The following is a 14,368-nucleotide window of genomic DNA, read 5'->3' as shown; positions in this document are numbered from 1 at the left end:
TTTAGAAACCTTGGTTCAGTGTTTTCGAGGTTTAAGGTTATGGTTAAATAAATGTATGTTAGATTTGGCATTTTAATTATAATTGATTTTGTTGTAACACCAAGTAGTATCTATGAATTGTACATTCTGAGAACTATTTGGAGATTTGGTGGTGCAATAATATCAATATCAGAGAGTGAGGTAATGGGATAATACTTTGATTAAGAATATCTAAGGGATGCATGATAAATATTGTGACCGACATTATCATCTGATAATTGAATAATGTGGAAATTTCTATCAGTATTTATTATTCTGATAATACCTGATGTGACAGACTATGTCAAATTATTTTATTTGAATTCTCAGGCAAAATGTCAAGTTTTATTGAGCTTTACCAAAAAAAAAAAAAAAAAAGAATAAATAAATAAATGAACATCTGAGGGTCAAATGTGAGTTCTTGTTGTCATAGGAATGTTGGATTGATCAGAGAGTGATCAAACTATCCAATCCAAATCAACCAAAACATTTATATTACAGGTTTATGGGTATTGGCTATGAGAAGCAGGTACTCGGTTGTGTTCATCTGAAAACAAACAAACAATTGCGTATTCCTAGACTGACAGACTATCTATATACCTATATATCAGTTCAGTTCATTTAATTCAGTTCAACTCAATTCAGTTCAAACAAGCTTTTTTGGGATGGAAAACATACGTTTACATTGTGAAAGCAAGTGTGACAAAACAAAACAAAACAGGAAAACAATGCATTGCTAAAATATTTGTGAAATAAAAACTGCAAAAATGTGCAGTTTTGGTTTTGTTCTATCTATCTATCTATCTATCTATCTATCTATCTATCTATCTATCTATCTATCTATTTTGAATTAGCTACACAATAAGAAATTATTATCATTATTATTATTATTATTATTATTATTATTATTATTATTATTATTAGTAGTAGTAGTAGTAGTAGTAGTAGTATGAATATTGTAAACTGACAATAGTAAAGTACACTGACACCGTGCTGGCTGCAGAAGGATGTCACTGGCTTTCTCTCTGCACAGTGTCCGTGCCTGCTGCTGCTGCGTGCCTTTGACGTTTAAATGGAACTGCCCCTTTAACCGCGTGTCCGTACTGCTCATGCTCGGGGCTTTGTGCAGGAGTTTCCCTGTCAGAGAGCAGCTGTGTGGACCGGAGAGCGACAGCAGACAGAGAGAGCAGCAGAGAGAAGCTGTCTGTCTGTCTGTCTGTCTGTCTGTCGCATCTTCTCCTGATCAGCAGCCCGGGCAGAGGGCACGTCTTTGTCTGGAAGCTCATCCAGCAGGAGAGGAGAGAGGAGAGGAACGCGGCGAGCATCTGAGCTCCGTGGTTTGATTTTTTACCTCCGGGATTACAGTGTTTGACGTTGAGGCTCCGGTCACGGTCGTGTGTTTACATCGGAACCTTGCCCACAGTGGAAGTTTGGTGCGGCAGAGCGCATAACACGCTTTTCTCTGTTTTTGTCGCTCAGATCGGATGGGTCCGATTGGAATAGCGTGCAGAGTGTTTTTGAGATCGAAAGTGTTCCCATCAAAGTTTCATGTCTTTGTCCTGTCCCGCAGCTTCTTCCACGCCGACGGTGCGTAATTACTGTTCTCCTGCGCCCTCTCCACAGGCGTCACAGGTAGGCTACCTGAGCCTGCACACGCCGCTGCCCATGACAACACATCTCCTCCCGGCGTAAGGTGACAGCTCCTGTTCTCCGAAGACAACTCCGCGTCCATCATGGATGATGCGGGGGGGATCCACCTATGCACCTGGACCAAGTCGTCCAAAAGGAGCGCCCGGGACGCGCTGAAGACATACCTGGGAGTGTTTGTAATGCTTCACCTCGTGCTCCACGCGGAAGCTTCCTTTGTGTCCAAGTCCTGCGATAAAAGCTGCTTTTCGGGGAAGTGTATCAACGGGAGCTGCGTGTGTGACCACGGATGGGTCGGAGATCAGTGCCAGCACTGTCAGGGGAGATTCAAGTAAGTTGATGATTTATATGACACCAGACATTAGAATGAAAGAATTCAGATGTTCCCCGGTTATTATTTGTGTCACTGTTGGGTTGAGCAAAGACCAAAACTGACATTATGTGTTTAAAGCAGTTGTACCTCTCAACAGTGTGAATGACAGGTTGGTGATATTTACACGTTAATCCAGTGGCGCCTATAATATCAGTCATCTCACTGCTACTGTGTGTTTTACTGGATTCAGTGTGTGTGTGTGTGTTTTTGTAGTAGTTAAAGTGAAGTCCTGTGGATGTTACCTGGCTCTGTTGCCAGAGTATGAGGAGCAAATAGTGCCACTGCAAAAGTAAGATCAAGCACCTTGATGTTCTTTATAGTTTATAAATAATAGAGATCCTTATGTCACAAGTTTCATCACATACAATATCATATCCAGTCTTTGGATAGTGAAATGATTGGGCTGCAGCTAATGGTAATTTTCATCCTCAATCAGTCAGTTATTTTCTTGATTACTCAATGAATAGTTGTTTGTTTTAAAATGGTGAAAAATGTCAATTAGTGTTTCCCAAAGCCCAAGATGGTGTCCTCAATGTCTTGTTTTACTCACAACCCAAAGATTTTCAGGTTACTGTCATATAGGAGTAAAGAAACCAGAAAATATTCACATTGAAGACGCTGAAATCAGAGAATTTTGACTTTTTTCTTAAAAAATTACACAAAGCGATTAATCAATTCTACATTTATGTCAACTCAAGAAAAGCAACTAAATTATGATTTGATGATTGATGATTTAATGACTGAAATCTTCCAGACATCGGTAACACAGACCTGCCATGGAAGTTTCATAATAAAGGTGTATCTTTGAAAATGACGATATAGATTGATATTTTCACTTTGCATCGATCAAATTGGATTGTTGAACATTAAATCAATATATTGATCCAGATCAAAATAATATCTCAGTATTTTTAGGCTATTCCTCAGTATCCAATATATATCTGATTCTATTTCTATTATATTTATAAATATTGCAATATGGCCTAGTCCAATTTTCAAATCGCTGGAGGTGCAATATTTGTTAAAGGCAAAATGCATGTCAAAATGCCATTTTAAATTAGATATTGGCAGCAGAGCTGCCATACACATCATATTCTACTTAGACTAATGAAAATATCTTTGTTTGGCACAGATCCCCACAAAAATCACACTATAGTAATTTAAATATGTTTTTAAATGAGAATGATAATTATGACGTAAAAATTATAATTCTGAAATAGACTGATGCAGATCATACTGCGATAGCAACATCAGTTATATTCTTTTGAATCGTTCAGCGTTAGTTCTGTTAATAGAGGTATCACAGACACTACTTATATATTTAAGCACATACTTCTTCATAGGCCTTGGAAACTCTGTAAATTAAAGAAAGGTTTGAAGAAATTGAAGAAATTTTGATTAGTTTGTCACTGCACTGTCACAAACACCTCCCCTCGACTAAGATTATGGACAGATTTTGTCCATAATCAGTCTCAGCAGCTGTAGTATTACACTTAATGTTGAAAACATCTGTCCTTAGTTGGAGTTTGGATGTTATGCTTTACATCGAATACACACTTTTTGACCTTTCCCTCCATTGTTGTACAGTTGGTGGCTTTATATTTCTCCATAACACTGTATTAATCATTGTCATCAGCAGCAAACATCCCATGTAAATATTTCTGGTCTTGGAATGTCTTTCCCAATTTAAAGAGTGCTGGCTCTAGAGGTAGATGCTTGATCTCTGCAAGATGTCTCTTCAATATTGATACAGTTTGGTACATTCCCAAAAAATGTGGGTGGTCGCAGATCTTTCCACATCCTCTCCAGCATAATTCTCAGGTGTTACTGTCTGTAGTCACTTTTGCTGGCTGATTTATTATTTAGAAAGCTGACTTATTTTGTCTTGGTGTATCAAAAACACAAATCTCCAGAGGGGGATACCACATATGCACTCATATAGAATGTGCACATGCAAAGCCATGACTGACTATAAGTGCAAGTAACTGCACAGGTTCAACTGTTTCAATTCAAATATGAGTGCAAAACACTTTTCTAAATATGATAACATGTAATTTTAATGCTCAGACAGCAGACTGCTGTCTGCTGCTCAGAGTGAATGGAGCAGAGTGACTGTCTCTCTCACTGTCACTTTAGAGTACTACACACAGGCTTAAAAAGCCTACATTGGCTGCCATCTAGCAGTTGCTCTTTAAAAATAAATCAGGATTCAGAAAATAGACGACTCATATCTTGCCTCAAAAAGCCAGGTACAGGCTGAACATGGCAACTATTCAAAAACTTGCAGAAGAGGACTGGCCCTTCTGTACTCTGCCAAAACTTGGCAGGGAAAAAGCTTCAGCCATCAATCATTATTGATTTTGATTTGACATTTAAAGCAGAAACATGACTTTTTGTTTCAGAATGGGCTATAAGTTACTACTCACAATATATTTTCTAGCTGCAAGCCATATGAGAACTCAGATATGATTAGCTTTTTAGCTGTGCCATTATTTTGAAAATTCAAAGGAAACTCAGTGATGCAGCTACTGATATTTCAGCAATTACTTGACACACATCAGTGATGGATAACCAAATGTCTCCTCTCTAATTTTGATGCTGTGTTTATGAGACAGTAAACACGGTGCTTTTGTTCATTAGTGCTTTTCATTATAGGAGTGAATGAATAGGAGATAATGCTTTTTTTTTTCTTTAGAAAAGTTTCAAAAGCTGAGTGTCATACACTTAAGGATACAACATTGCACAACAGCGAATAACACCAGCTCTTACAGTGTGTTGCATCGTGGGTTGTCTTTTAACTTTCATGTTGCTAGCCTAGCATCTTTCTTCAGAGTTAAAACCTCTGGAAACTCAAATCCACAATAGCCTAATGACCATGTCATCAATGTCTTGTGCATAATAGTAAGCTTGTAAAAGTGTTACAATTTCGATCTAAATTCAAAACATTGGTACTTAAAGCTACTTAAAGTTTAACTGGTTATGAAACAGTCTCATTTTAATATTGATAACTCTATGAGGCCATCCGTGAGAAGATTGGCTTTTTTGTCAGTCAGCTAGTTATTCTTAATGTCTGCATGAAATCAGAAGGCTGGTTGCATTGAAGAGAGCATAGATGGCACCTTCATTTTCCTTTTGATAAGGCTGTCTGATGGCAAAGTAAGAAAATGTTCTAATCATAGCGTACTCTTAAAATGATATTGGTATTTTTAGGTGGTCCACAGAAGCACACTGATTAGCTTCCATGTTGGGAGAACAAAATGTGATCTGCCACAACCAAACAGCAAAATGTGCTGGTATTTGAGCAAAGTTTTCTAATATGGATGAATGTTCACTCATTTCCCTCAGATCTTTATGGATGTAATAGGAAACTAAACTTTGCTATCACTTTTGCACTTTTACTATTTAAAGCCACATTTCCTGAGGCTTAAATCAGAACTTAATATGTTCATTTAGTCTATTCCATCTTTTGTGGGGTCATTGCATAGGTTTGTACAAAATTAAAATGCCTTTATTTTATACAGCAATATTTCTTTAAAATGACCAACATGTTGTGACTAACATAGGTCTTCATTGGGATTATTGTCAGCAATAGCGTACACACCCAAGTTGTGTTACACTAATGAGTTCAGTGGGAGGATAGTTCTCTATCAGTGTGTGAGCCTATTTGTCAAAAACAAGGAAGTGCTACATCATTAAATAGAGAGGAAAAAGGAGGAGGGTTGGAAGGAAGCGGAGGAAAGAGAGAGGAGATGAGAGCTGGAAAAAACCTAAATGATTAAAAAGAAGATAGATATTATCTGAATACCAAGGTTGGACTAAGATTTTGTCATATACACATGATAAATTACTCGTAACTGCAAATCGCCTTAACCATCAGTAATTCCATATATTAAAACAGAATTTTTATATATTATTTCTGAAGTGTTGTTTCACAAAGATGGGAAAAAAAATCAATCTCATCTATGACGCCAAGGTTGCTTTAGGTTGTACAATCCAAAAGGTCTCTTGTTGGGATTTTTTTTTTTTTTTTTTTGCTTGTCACCTCTTTTAATGACCTTCATTGTATTTGGGTTGCCTTGTCTGGCTTGCACATAATGTAATGCAGTAGCATAATCAACATTCCTTGTGCGGGTGGTGTCCTCTTTTTTGTTCGTCTCACTTGAAAACAACCACAGGGGCAGCCCTGTCTATAAACAACATGCATGGTCTTGCAGTGTGCGATGTGCTCCCATCTTGAAATGATTGATTTTCACAACATTATCACAGTGATTGCAACTGCCGCATTTAAAAGTTCCACAAGGGCTTTTGTAGCCAGGTTGTTCATGTGGGAGGGGAAGGATAGCTCTGTACCATCTTGTCTCTCAGGGTCCGTGTGAGACTGAATGATAATATACTGTATGTGTTTCTGTGAACAGTGGTTGGAAGGATGTGTTGCTCTGTGTGGATGTGCTCTTTTTTATTTGGAGTAAATGTTTTCTATTAATGGTTAAAGGGATTGTTCACCCCAAAATCAAAAATACATATTTTCTCCCTGGCCTTTAGTTCCAGAGATATCATAGGTACAGATGTCTGACTTCTCTCCAGTATAATGGAACTAAATGATACTCAGCCTGTGGTGTGCAAAGATCCAAGAACACATATTTGAAAGATTCAAAACCAGTGACTCTTTCCAAAAATCATGGTTACTCAAGATAATCCACATACCTTGAGCAGTTTCATGTTGTAAATACTTTAGTTCTGGTAGATTCAACTGCTGAAAGAGTTCTATATTAAACTGCACACAAAAAGGTCTGTGGACTAGAGACTCTGGTGATGAGCTCTTCAAGTGTAATTGTTGGTGCTTTGAGCACCACAAGCTGAGTGCCATTTAGTCCCATTATATCGGAGAGAAGGCAGGTTCTGTGAACACTGGTTGGAAGTCGTAGGGTTGGAAGTGTTGCTCTGAAGATGTTCCAATTGCATCACAAAATATATATTTTTAAGACTGATGTGTTCTCTTTAGTTAGGAGTAATGTTTTCTATTAATGGTCAAAGGGACTGTTCACCTTAAAATCAAAACTAACTATTTTTCTTCTGGCCTAGACTGCTATTTATCCATCTAGATAGTTGATGTGGTAGTTGGTGTGAGCTGCAGAATTTTGGAGATATCAGCTGTAGATATTCTTCTCTTGAGCCTTCTCTGAAATATAATGGGATTAAATGACACTGAGTTTGTGGTACTCAAAGCACAAAAAAACCCAAAAACAAAACAAAACAAAAACATTTGAAAAACAGCAATGTCACTTTCTAGAAATCATACCCTGGTTACTCAAGATTATTCACAGACCTTGTGAGTAGTTTTATGTGGTAACAACTTTCTTTCTGCAGTAGAAATACTTTCTTTATGAGTGAAAATAGTTTCAACACGAAACTGCTCACAACAGTTTGTGTGGATTATTTTGAGCAACCGTGCCATGATTTCTGTTTGTCAAATGTATTTTCTGACCCTTAGAGCACCACAAGCCAAATGCCATTTAGTCCCATTATATTGGCGAAAAGGTAGACATCTCTACAGACAATATCGCCAAAACTCTGCAGCTCACACCAAAACTATTTAGATGGATAAATAGCCCTACAGGTAAGAGGAAAAATATGTTTTGTTTTTTTAAATTTGGGGGTAAACTGTGGGGGTAAAGTTACGAGGAACGTATTTTGTGTATATAGAGAAAGTCAGTCTTGGTAGTGGAATTATATCTTCTCTTTAATCATGACCCTGATGACAATGCAGGTTAATTTAGATGTGAAACATGGGTATTTTAATATTGCACAGACCATAAAGTGTGCCTTGGATTGTTTTTGAAGGATATTTGCGTGTTTTATTGACATTTCGGCCATGCAGTTATTCACGTCATTCAGTCATTTACAAGATGGGACAAACACAGTGCAGCTGCTACTCCATTACGTATTTGTTCATTTAGCCTAGTTTAAATCTACGGGACTTTCTGATGGCTTCTATAAAGTATTAGGCTGCCATCGTGGGATTAATGAATGATAATCATGAGTGAAAACTCGGTGAATATGTCTCTTTTGACTCATGCGTTTTCACTGCAGAAATGGACCTGCAGCAGAATCGTCAATCAGCCAAAAATTAGCAGCGTTCCTGAATGTCGTGATGAAGAGCTTGAAAAGACAGTCTGAAAAATGCTAACAGCTGGTGAAAGTGATTCAGAATGCTCACACAAGGACAGTGTGTGAGTATGTGACTAATAGACAAGCTACACAAGTATTTTAAGTAGTTCAACTTTTACAAGAAATATGTCTCCCAAAATTGTTGGAGCCATTTGGTAAAGGGAGGACCATCTCATAGTATTTTTATTTTGAGCTGCCCAAATGATCAGCTTCACCTGTCTGTCGTCTCTCTCTCTCTCTGTGTCTCTCTGTCTCTCTGTCTCTCTCTGTCTCTCTCTCTCTCGGTCTCTCTCTTTCTCTCTCTCTTTATTTCTCTCTCCCTCTCTCTCTCTCCTTCTCTCCCCTTCGCTCTGTGGCATTAATCACCCCTCATACCCTCCAGAGAGGATGACGTTACCTTGTCACAATCACCTACAGCCTGGTCTGTACAAGTAAGGACAGAGGGATGGCAGGACTTCAGTCTTATATTTTCTCTCTGGAGGATTGTATCGATTTCTCAGTCGATGTGATTGTTGTGAGTGGCGAGCAGAGCAGGCTGTAGGCTGGACAACAGACAAACAATGCAGCAGGGACGAGCTTTTCTTCTTGTGGCTGCCTAGTGGCATGATGGTGTCCATAAATACTCAGTAGTTGTCACATGTCATGCAGGCACGCTGTGAAATTCTGCTCTCTCAGAAAGGTAGAATAGCTGTGGATACCAGCCAAACGCTGAAAGCTGACAATCTATATTTGACCAAATTTTATTGTTTGCAGGAAAAATCCTCTTGAGATTTTCAAAGACATTTCACTGGTTATTATATATGGTGGACAGTGCATTAACAAAAAACATGGAGAGAAAAAAGGGGAAAAAGAGAACCTCCCCAAACAAGAGATACTTGAATTCTAGGTGTTAGAATAGTTGTTTTCTGAGAATTTTTTTCACTTTACAGCATTTTTTCTACAACATATTTTCTCTTTGTTAGAAAATAGAAAAAGCAGTTAACAAGACATAAGGATATAACTATTTGCTGTGAGAAAAAAAAAACATACAAATGCTGTTTTATTTCCGGATCTAGGTACAAAAAGGATTCTATAAACAGGTGTCGTTTGTTGAAGTTTTGATGCTGCTTGGTACTGGGTTATATCAATCAATATCTTAAAAGGACAGTTCTTTCCAAAGCCAAAAATACATATTTTTCTCCTGGCCTGTGGTGCCATTTATCAATCGAGATAGTTCTGGTGAGAGTTGCAGAGTTTTGGAGACATTGACAGTAGAGATGTCTGTCTTCTCTCTAATATAATGGGACTAAATGGCACTTAGCTCAAAGCACCAAAAAATACATTTGAAAAATTCTAGTGTCTCTCACTCAAGATAATCCACTGACCTTTTTTGTGAGCAGTTTCATTTAGGAACATACTTTCTTTCAGCTGTAGAATGTACCAGCACTAAATGAAGTAGGTCTGTGGATTATCTTGAGTAACCGGGTCATGATTTTTGGAAAGACACTGGTTTGGAATTTTCAATTGTATGTTTTTGGCTCTTTGAGCACCTCAAGCTGAGTGCCATTTAGTCCCATTATATTGGAGAGAAGTCAGACATCTCTACGGCTGATATCTCCAGAACTGTGCAACTCACACCAAAACAATATAGAACTACAGGCCAGGGAGAAAATATACATTATTGGTTATGGGGTGAACTGTCCCTTTAAAGGTAGTACTGGCACACAACCCCTATTGCAGGTTACGGTAAAAGAAGCAGCAGCCACATTGAGCTGGTTAGATGACACTAAATCTATTTGGGAAAGTTCTGATAAATCTGACCTAAAAATATGAATGCCTGAAATCCATTTCAAAATAATTAAAGCTGTGGTAGGCTATTCATATTTGGCCTTATTTGGTAAAAAAAAAAAAATCCATAATAACCTTTCAGCTTATTTTAATTCAAGTGGTATGCTCCTCATTTTGGCTCCATTTTCAGAAAATCTAGCTTGTGACGGGTGACTTTGCAGAATCACAGGTCATTTCAGAGAGAGGGCATTCTTATTGGCTGTACTACAATGGCAGATGCACATCCCTATGGATGTTGAGAGCTTGATTCAACAGTAGAAAATCCTGCAACTTGTAATAAATTTCCAATAACTCATTTGCTTAGAGTGAGGTATGGCACACGTCTTGGCTCCACATGGAGCTTTGGGCTCATTATGTTCAATGTCATGGCACTTGTATCAACAAGAGATGTGATGACAAACAGTGGGGGATAACTTTTGAGGAATGACAGTGGTGTGTGTGTGTGTGTTGTGTACCATCCTTTCATCCTGCTGGTTGATGCTGTCGCAGCTGCCTCTGAAGCCTGGGGCGTTCTGGAAGGGCTTCTTTGAGAAGACGAGTCACGGCAACAAGGGTCAGAGGTCTTGGTGAGGCTCTCACTGTGGAGAGTGGAGAGAGGTTTCGCAGGGCAATCAACTCCTCCTGCTGCTATTCAAGCTTGTACCTTTGGTGGGGCTTAGTGAAGTGATAGAGGCAGCAGCAGAGTTGGGTACAATTCACATTTGAAACCGGTATGGTACCGATACTGGTAAGTGGCGTTTGGTGCTGCTATCCCACTGTTACCTTTTATTGGTATGAGTCTAAACTTCCCAATTTCAACATTATTTATTTTAAATATTGTTATTTATTTAGAGAAGCCATTGCCAAACATAAAAATGCCATGGCTGCAGCCCACTAAAAGCTTTAATTACATGAGACTAGTTGTTCCAATGAATGGTCACCAAATCTGGTGTACCACCTGTTAAAATAAGTCAGACAAATGAAGAATAACACGTTACTTAAGTCCCATGATTCTGTTTTCTTAGTTCCGATTTTTTTAAATTAATTGTCTCCATAAATTAGAACTTTAATAATACCTTTATTATTATTTTTTTAAGACCTTTGAAGACTCACCTTGGGCAATCACTGATTTAGAGCATTTTACACACCACACTGAAAACTAAAACTAAAGTAAAGTAAACTCCCTTCCTCTCCCACATCAAACCTGTCTCTAAAACCAGCAGTGTGTCAGTCTGTCACTGTGGTGAAACTGTTGTTTGTGTCACAGAGGAAGTGCAGGTGATATACTTGATATATTTGTTGTTGCGAAATGGTTTCTTACTAAGGTATTGGACATACTGATAAATTTCACACAGTTGTACTGCAAGAAATTCGGGCTGCAACTAATGATTATTTTCATAGGCAATTGATCAGACAATTACTTTTTCCAGTAATCATGAAATATATAATGTCCCAAAGCCCAAGATGACGTCTTCAAAACTCTTGTTTTGCCCACAACCCAAGATATTGAGTTTACTGTCATAAAGAAGTAAAGAAACCAGAAAATATTCTTATATATTATTAAAATATAAGTCGCTGGAATCGGAGAATTAGGACATTTTTCTTACAAATATTATGCAAACCAGTTAATTATCAAAAGAGTTGGTGATTAATTTAATAATCGATTAATTGCTGCAGCTCTACACTTAATAGTATGTTAGTAAGGAGTTTCAGATGCAGCCAGTGGTTGAGTGTTGGCTAATGCTAGTGAAAATGCTAAGCCAACCAAGGCAGTGAAAAAAGTTATCCATTGAGCTAATTAACCACCTGAAGATGTTAAAGTTTGCTGCAGTTGCTGTGGCTATGTAAGCAGTGCACTCTTTTTCTTTTCTTTATGTTTGGTTAGATGTGTTGTCCTCACTAGCTTTACATTTCACGTTACATATAGTCAAGTGTTGTCTGCGTCAAGTTTTGAAACGTTTAACCATACTTGCGACCACTTTCGGTTCTCTATTGTCCTCACTTCTCCTTCTCTACCATCCATCCCTTTTGTCATGAATGTGGCATTAGTGTCTCTTTCTCATAGGATTTATGTAAAGATGATGTCATGTGTGTAAAAATAGCTTCTAGGGATTTTACACTGTGACTGTATCACTCAGCCAGAGACCAAATCTGGCCAGTTTTCAGCTTGACCTTCCCTGACTGGTGACCAGCTGGACAGCGTCACATAGCCAGTTCTGTAACAGTCATATTCACACACATGCTCTGCATGATGGTTACATCATGCGTGCAGCAACACAGACAGTAATGTCACAGCCACAACATCACTGGTCCCAGCCACACATTCAGACACATGCTTGTATGAAGTCGGCATTAGTGTTAGATTCCAAGCACAGGATCAAGAGAAGACAGACAACGGACGGACGGAGAAGTTGACGGTGTCGCCGAATAACGGTGAACTTTCTAGCTCTTCAGGCTAACGTTGGCCAGCAGCAGACTACTGTTCACAGAATGACAGTTAAAATATCACCTCCAGTTCTGGCTGAAGAATAAACAACCTGTGTTGATGCATGTCCTCAAACATTTTCTCATTCAGCTTGAGATTCAACTTCTGCTTCTGTTTTTATTACTGCAAAGTTTCACTGCAGCAAACTGCAGCAGTTCATCAGTCTCCAGTTTGTTTGAAACTGCTTCCATGAGATCACATGACATCATATTTTCGTCAGTTATATTTTTTTTGTTTGTTTGTTTATTTTTTTGAAAATTGGAACTGGCCAAAATCAGAATCGGCAGGTCAGACCCAATAAAAATCTGAATTGGTCAAGAAAATTGCAATCAGTGCATCTCCAATACCTTCTCAAACTAAGTTACGGTTTAAAGAATAGTAAATGACCCTGCTTGTAGTTTAAGGTGTCCTGTGCACACTTTAACACTATGTTTTTTATTTATTTATTTATTTTTTTTGTCAAGGCTGACTTGGTACTACTCGGATGGTATGCTAACATAAAAATTTAGCTCAGTTCAGTCTGTTGGATTCTGTCCATTCTGTTCATTTCATGAAAACATGCTTTCATATTAAGCCCAGTTTATCATAAATCATGCAGTAATCCATCTACTGGAGCCTGTTCTGGGGATTGTGAACTAGATGAATCTCCCCGTTAACAACCAACATTGTAGAAACGCTGCTGTCCAAATAGTTGTGTTATCTAAAGCCTTCACAGCACTTGTGGCTACCTCAGCTGTTTCTATTAGTGAGAACAGGACAGGACGGGACTGGAGAGCAGTGGAGCAGAGAAAAGGACCTGTGCTTCAATATCACTGCTGTGCCCTGAAAATACTCAATACTAAAGCCTCAGTGGTCACTGGAGTGCAGTTGGGAGTCACACACACACACATACGCACACACTTGCATTGTAGTGTCTCATATCCACACAGACAGATCCAATAAAGGAGAAATAGGGAGTAGATTCTGTCTATTGATTTAAGGTATTGGGTGTTCTGTGTAGTTTTATTGGTCCGCAGTCTCATCCTTTGTTTTCCGATGGCGTTCTCTCTTTCTCTTTGTTTTTTCTCTGCCACGCTTGCCCTCTTTGTTCAGACAAGATAAGTCTTGCTTGTTCTCACATACAAAACACACACACAAGTCACACGAACACACAAAAACGCACACTAACAGAATTCAGTCTGAACCAGATATGGAGAGTTAAGTGACAATGTTGAGATAATGAGAAGACTGGTCAGCAATCCCAAACACTCTTGACTTTACAATCTATTTAAGAAAAAAAACATTATCTCTTGCACATTCTCTTCTTCCTTTTCTCTCTCTTTGCCTTATTACCAGTCTTGTCTCAACCTTTGTTGAGATGGTATGTATTAATTACAAAACGGCCTTTCTTGTGTTTGTTGGGCAGCAATTGACCAAGCACTGGTGAAGCATAGGGCATTTTCAAACATGATGGTGTTGTTAAAATTAAAGTATTTCCCTGCGATGTGGACCCTTTGAATCTGTGTCCACTTGTGATGTGAGAGTTGTGTGTCACAGTCCAACAAGTCTTCATACTTAAATGGCAGAAATGGCTGTTTGTCATAACAATCCATGTGGATGTCAAAGCTGCATTCATATTTTTTTGGCCACTAGGGGGCAGAGGAACTCCAAGACAAAATGACAAACCCATAACCCTGACATAACACTAACAAGTCCCTATTTCTATATTCAGCAGACACAGCATTCATTTGGAATGGTGTTTGCGTACACTATGGTGTCCATCAGTGGTATTTTGTTTGGAGGATTTTGCTAATTTAATAGTCTGCCTCTGACTCTCATTCACTGGCATAATATACACCCACTGAGCTGAAGAATGATTGGGAATCGGAATA

At 38.4% G+C, this 14,368-nt stretch overlaps 1 protein-coding gene across 2 annotated transcripts in view; it reads left to right on the top strand.

The window, feature by feature from the left end:
- Nucleotides 1-1,135: 1,135 nt before the first annotated feature.
- The window catches only part of atrnl1a (attractin-like 1a), a 406,244-nt gene continuing 393,011 nt past the window's right edge, over nucleotides 1,136-14,368 (top strand). For both annotated transcript variants that reach the window (XM_084735770.1, XM_084735769.1), the window contains exon 1: nucleotides 1,136-1,996. In XM_084735770.1, coding sequence (XP_084591896.1) covers nucleotides 1,752-1,996 — 245 coding nt within the window. In that variant the 5' untranslated portion in view covers nucleotides 1,136-1,751. The remainder of the gene's footprint in view (nucleotides 1,997-14,368) is intronic.

Source organism: Lutjanus erythropterus, chromosome 14 (genome assembly GCF_056507025.1).
Source record: "Lutjanus erythropterus isolate fLutEry1 chromosome 14, fLutEry1.hap2, whole genome shotgun sequence".
Lineage (NCBI taxonomy): Eukaryota > Metazoa > Chordata > Actinopteri > Lutjaniformes > Lutjanidae > Lutjanus > Lutjanus erythropterus.
This window is presented reverse-complemented; position numbering and strand designations above follow the sequence as displayed.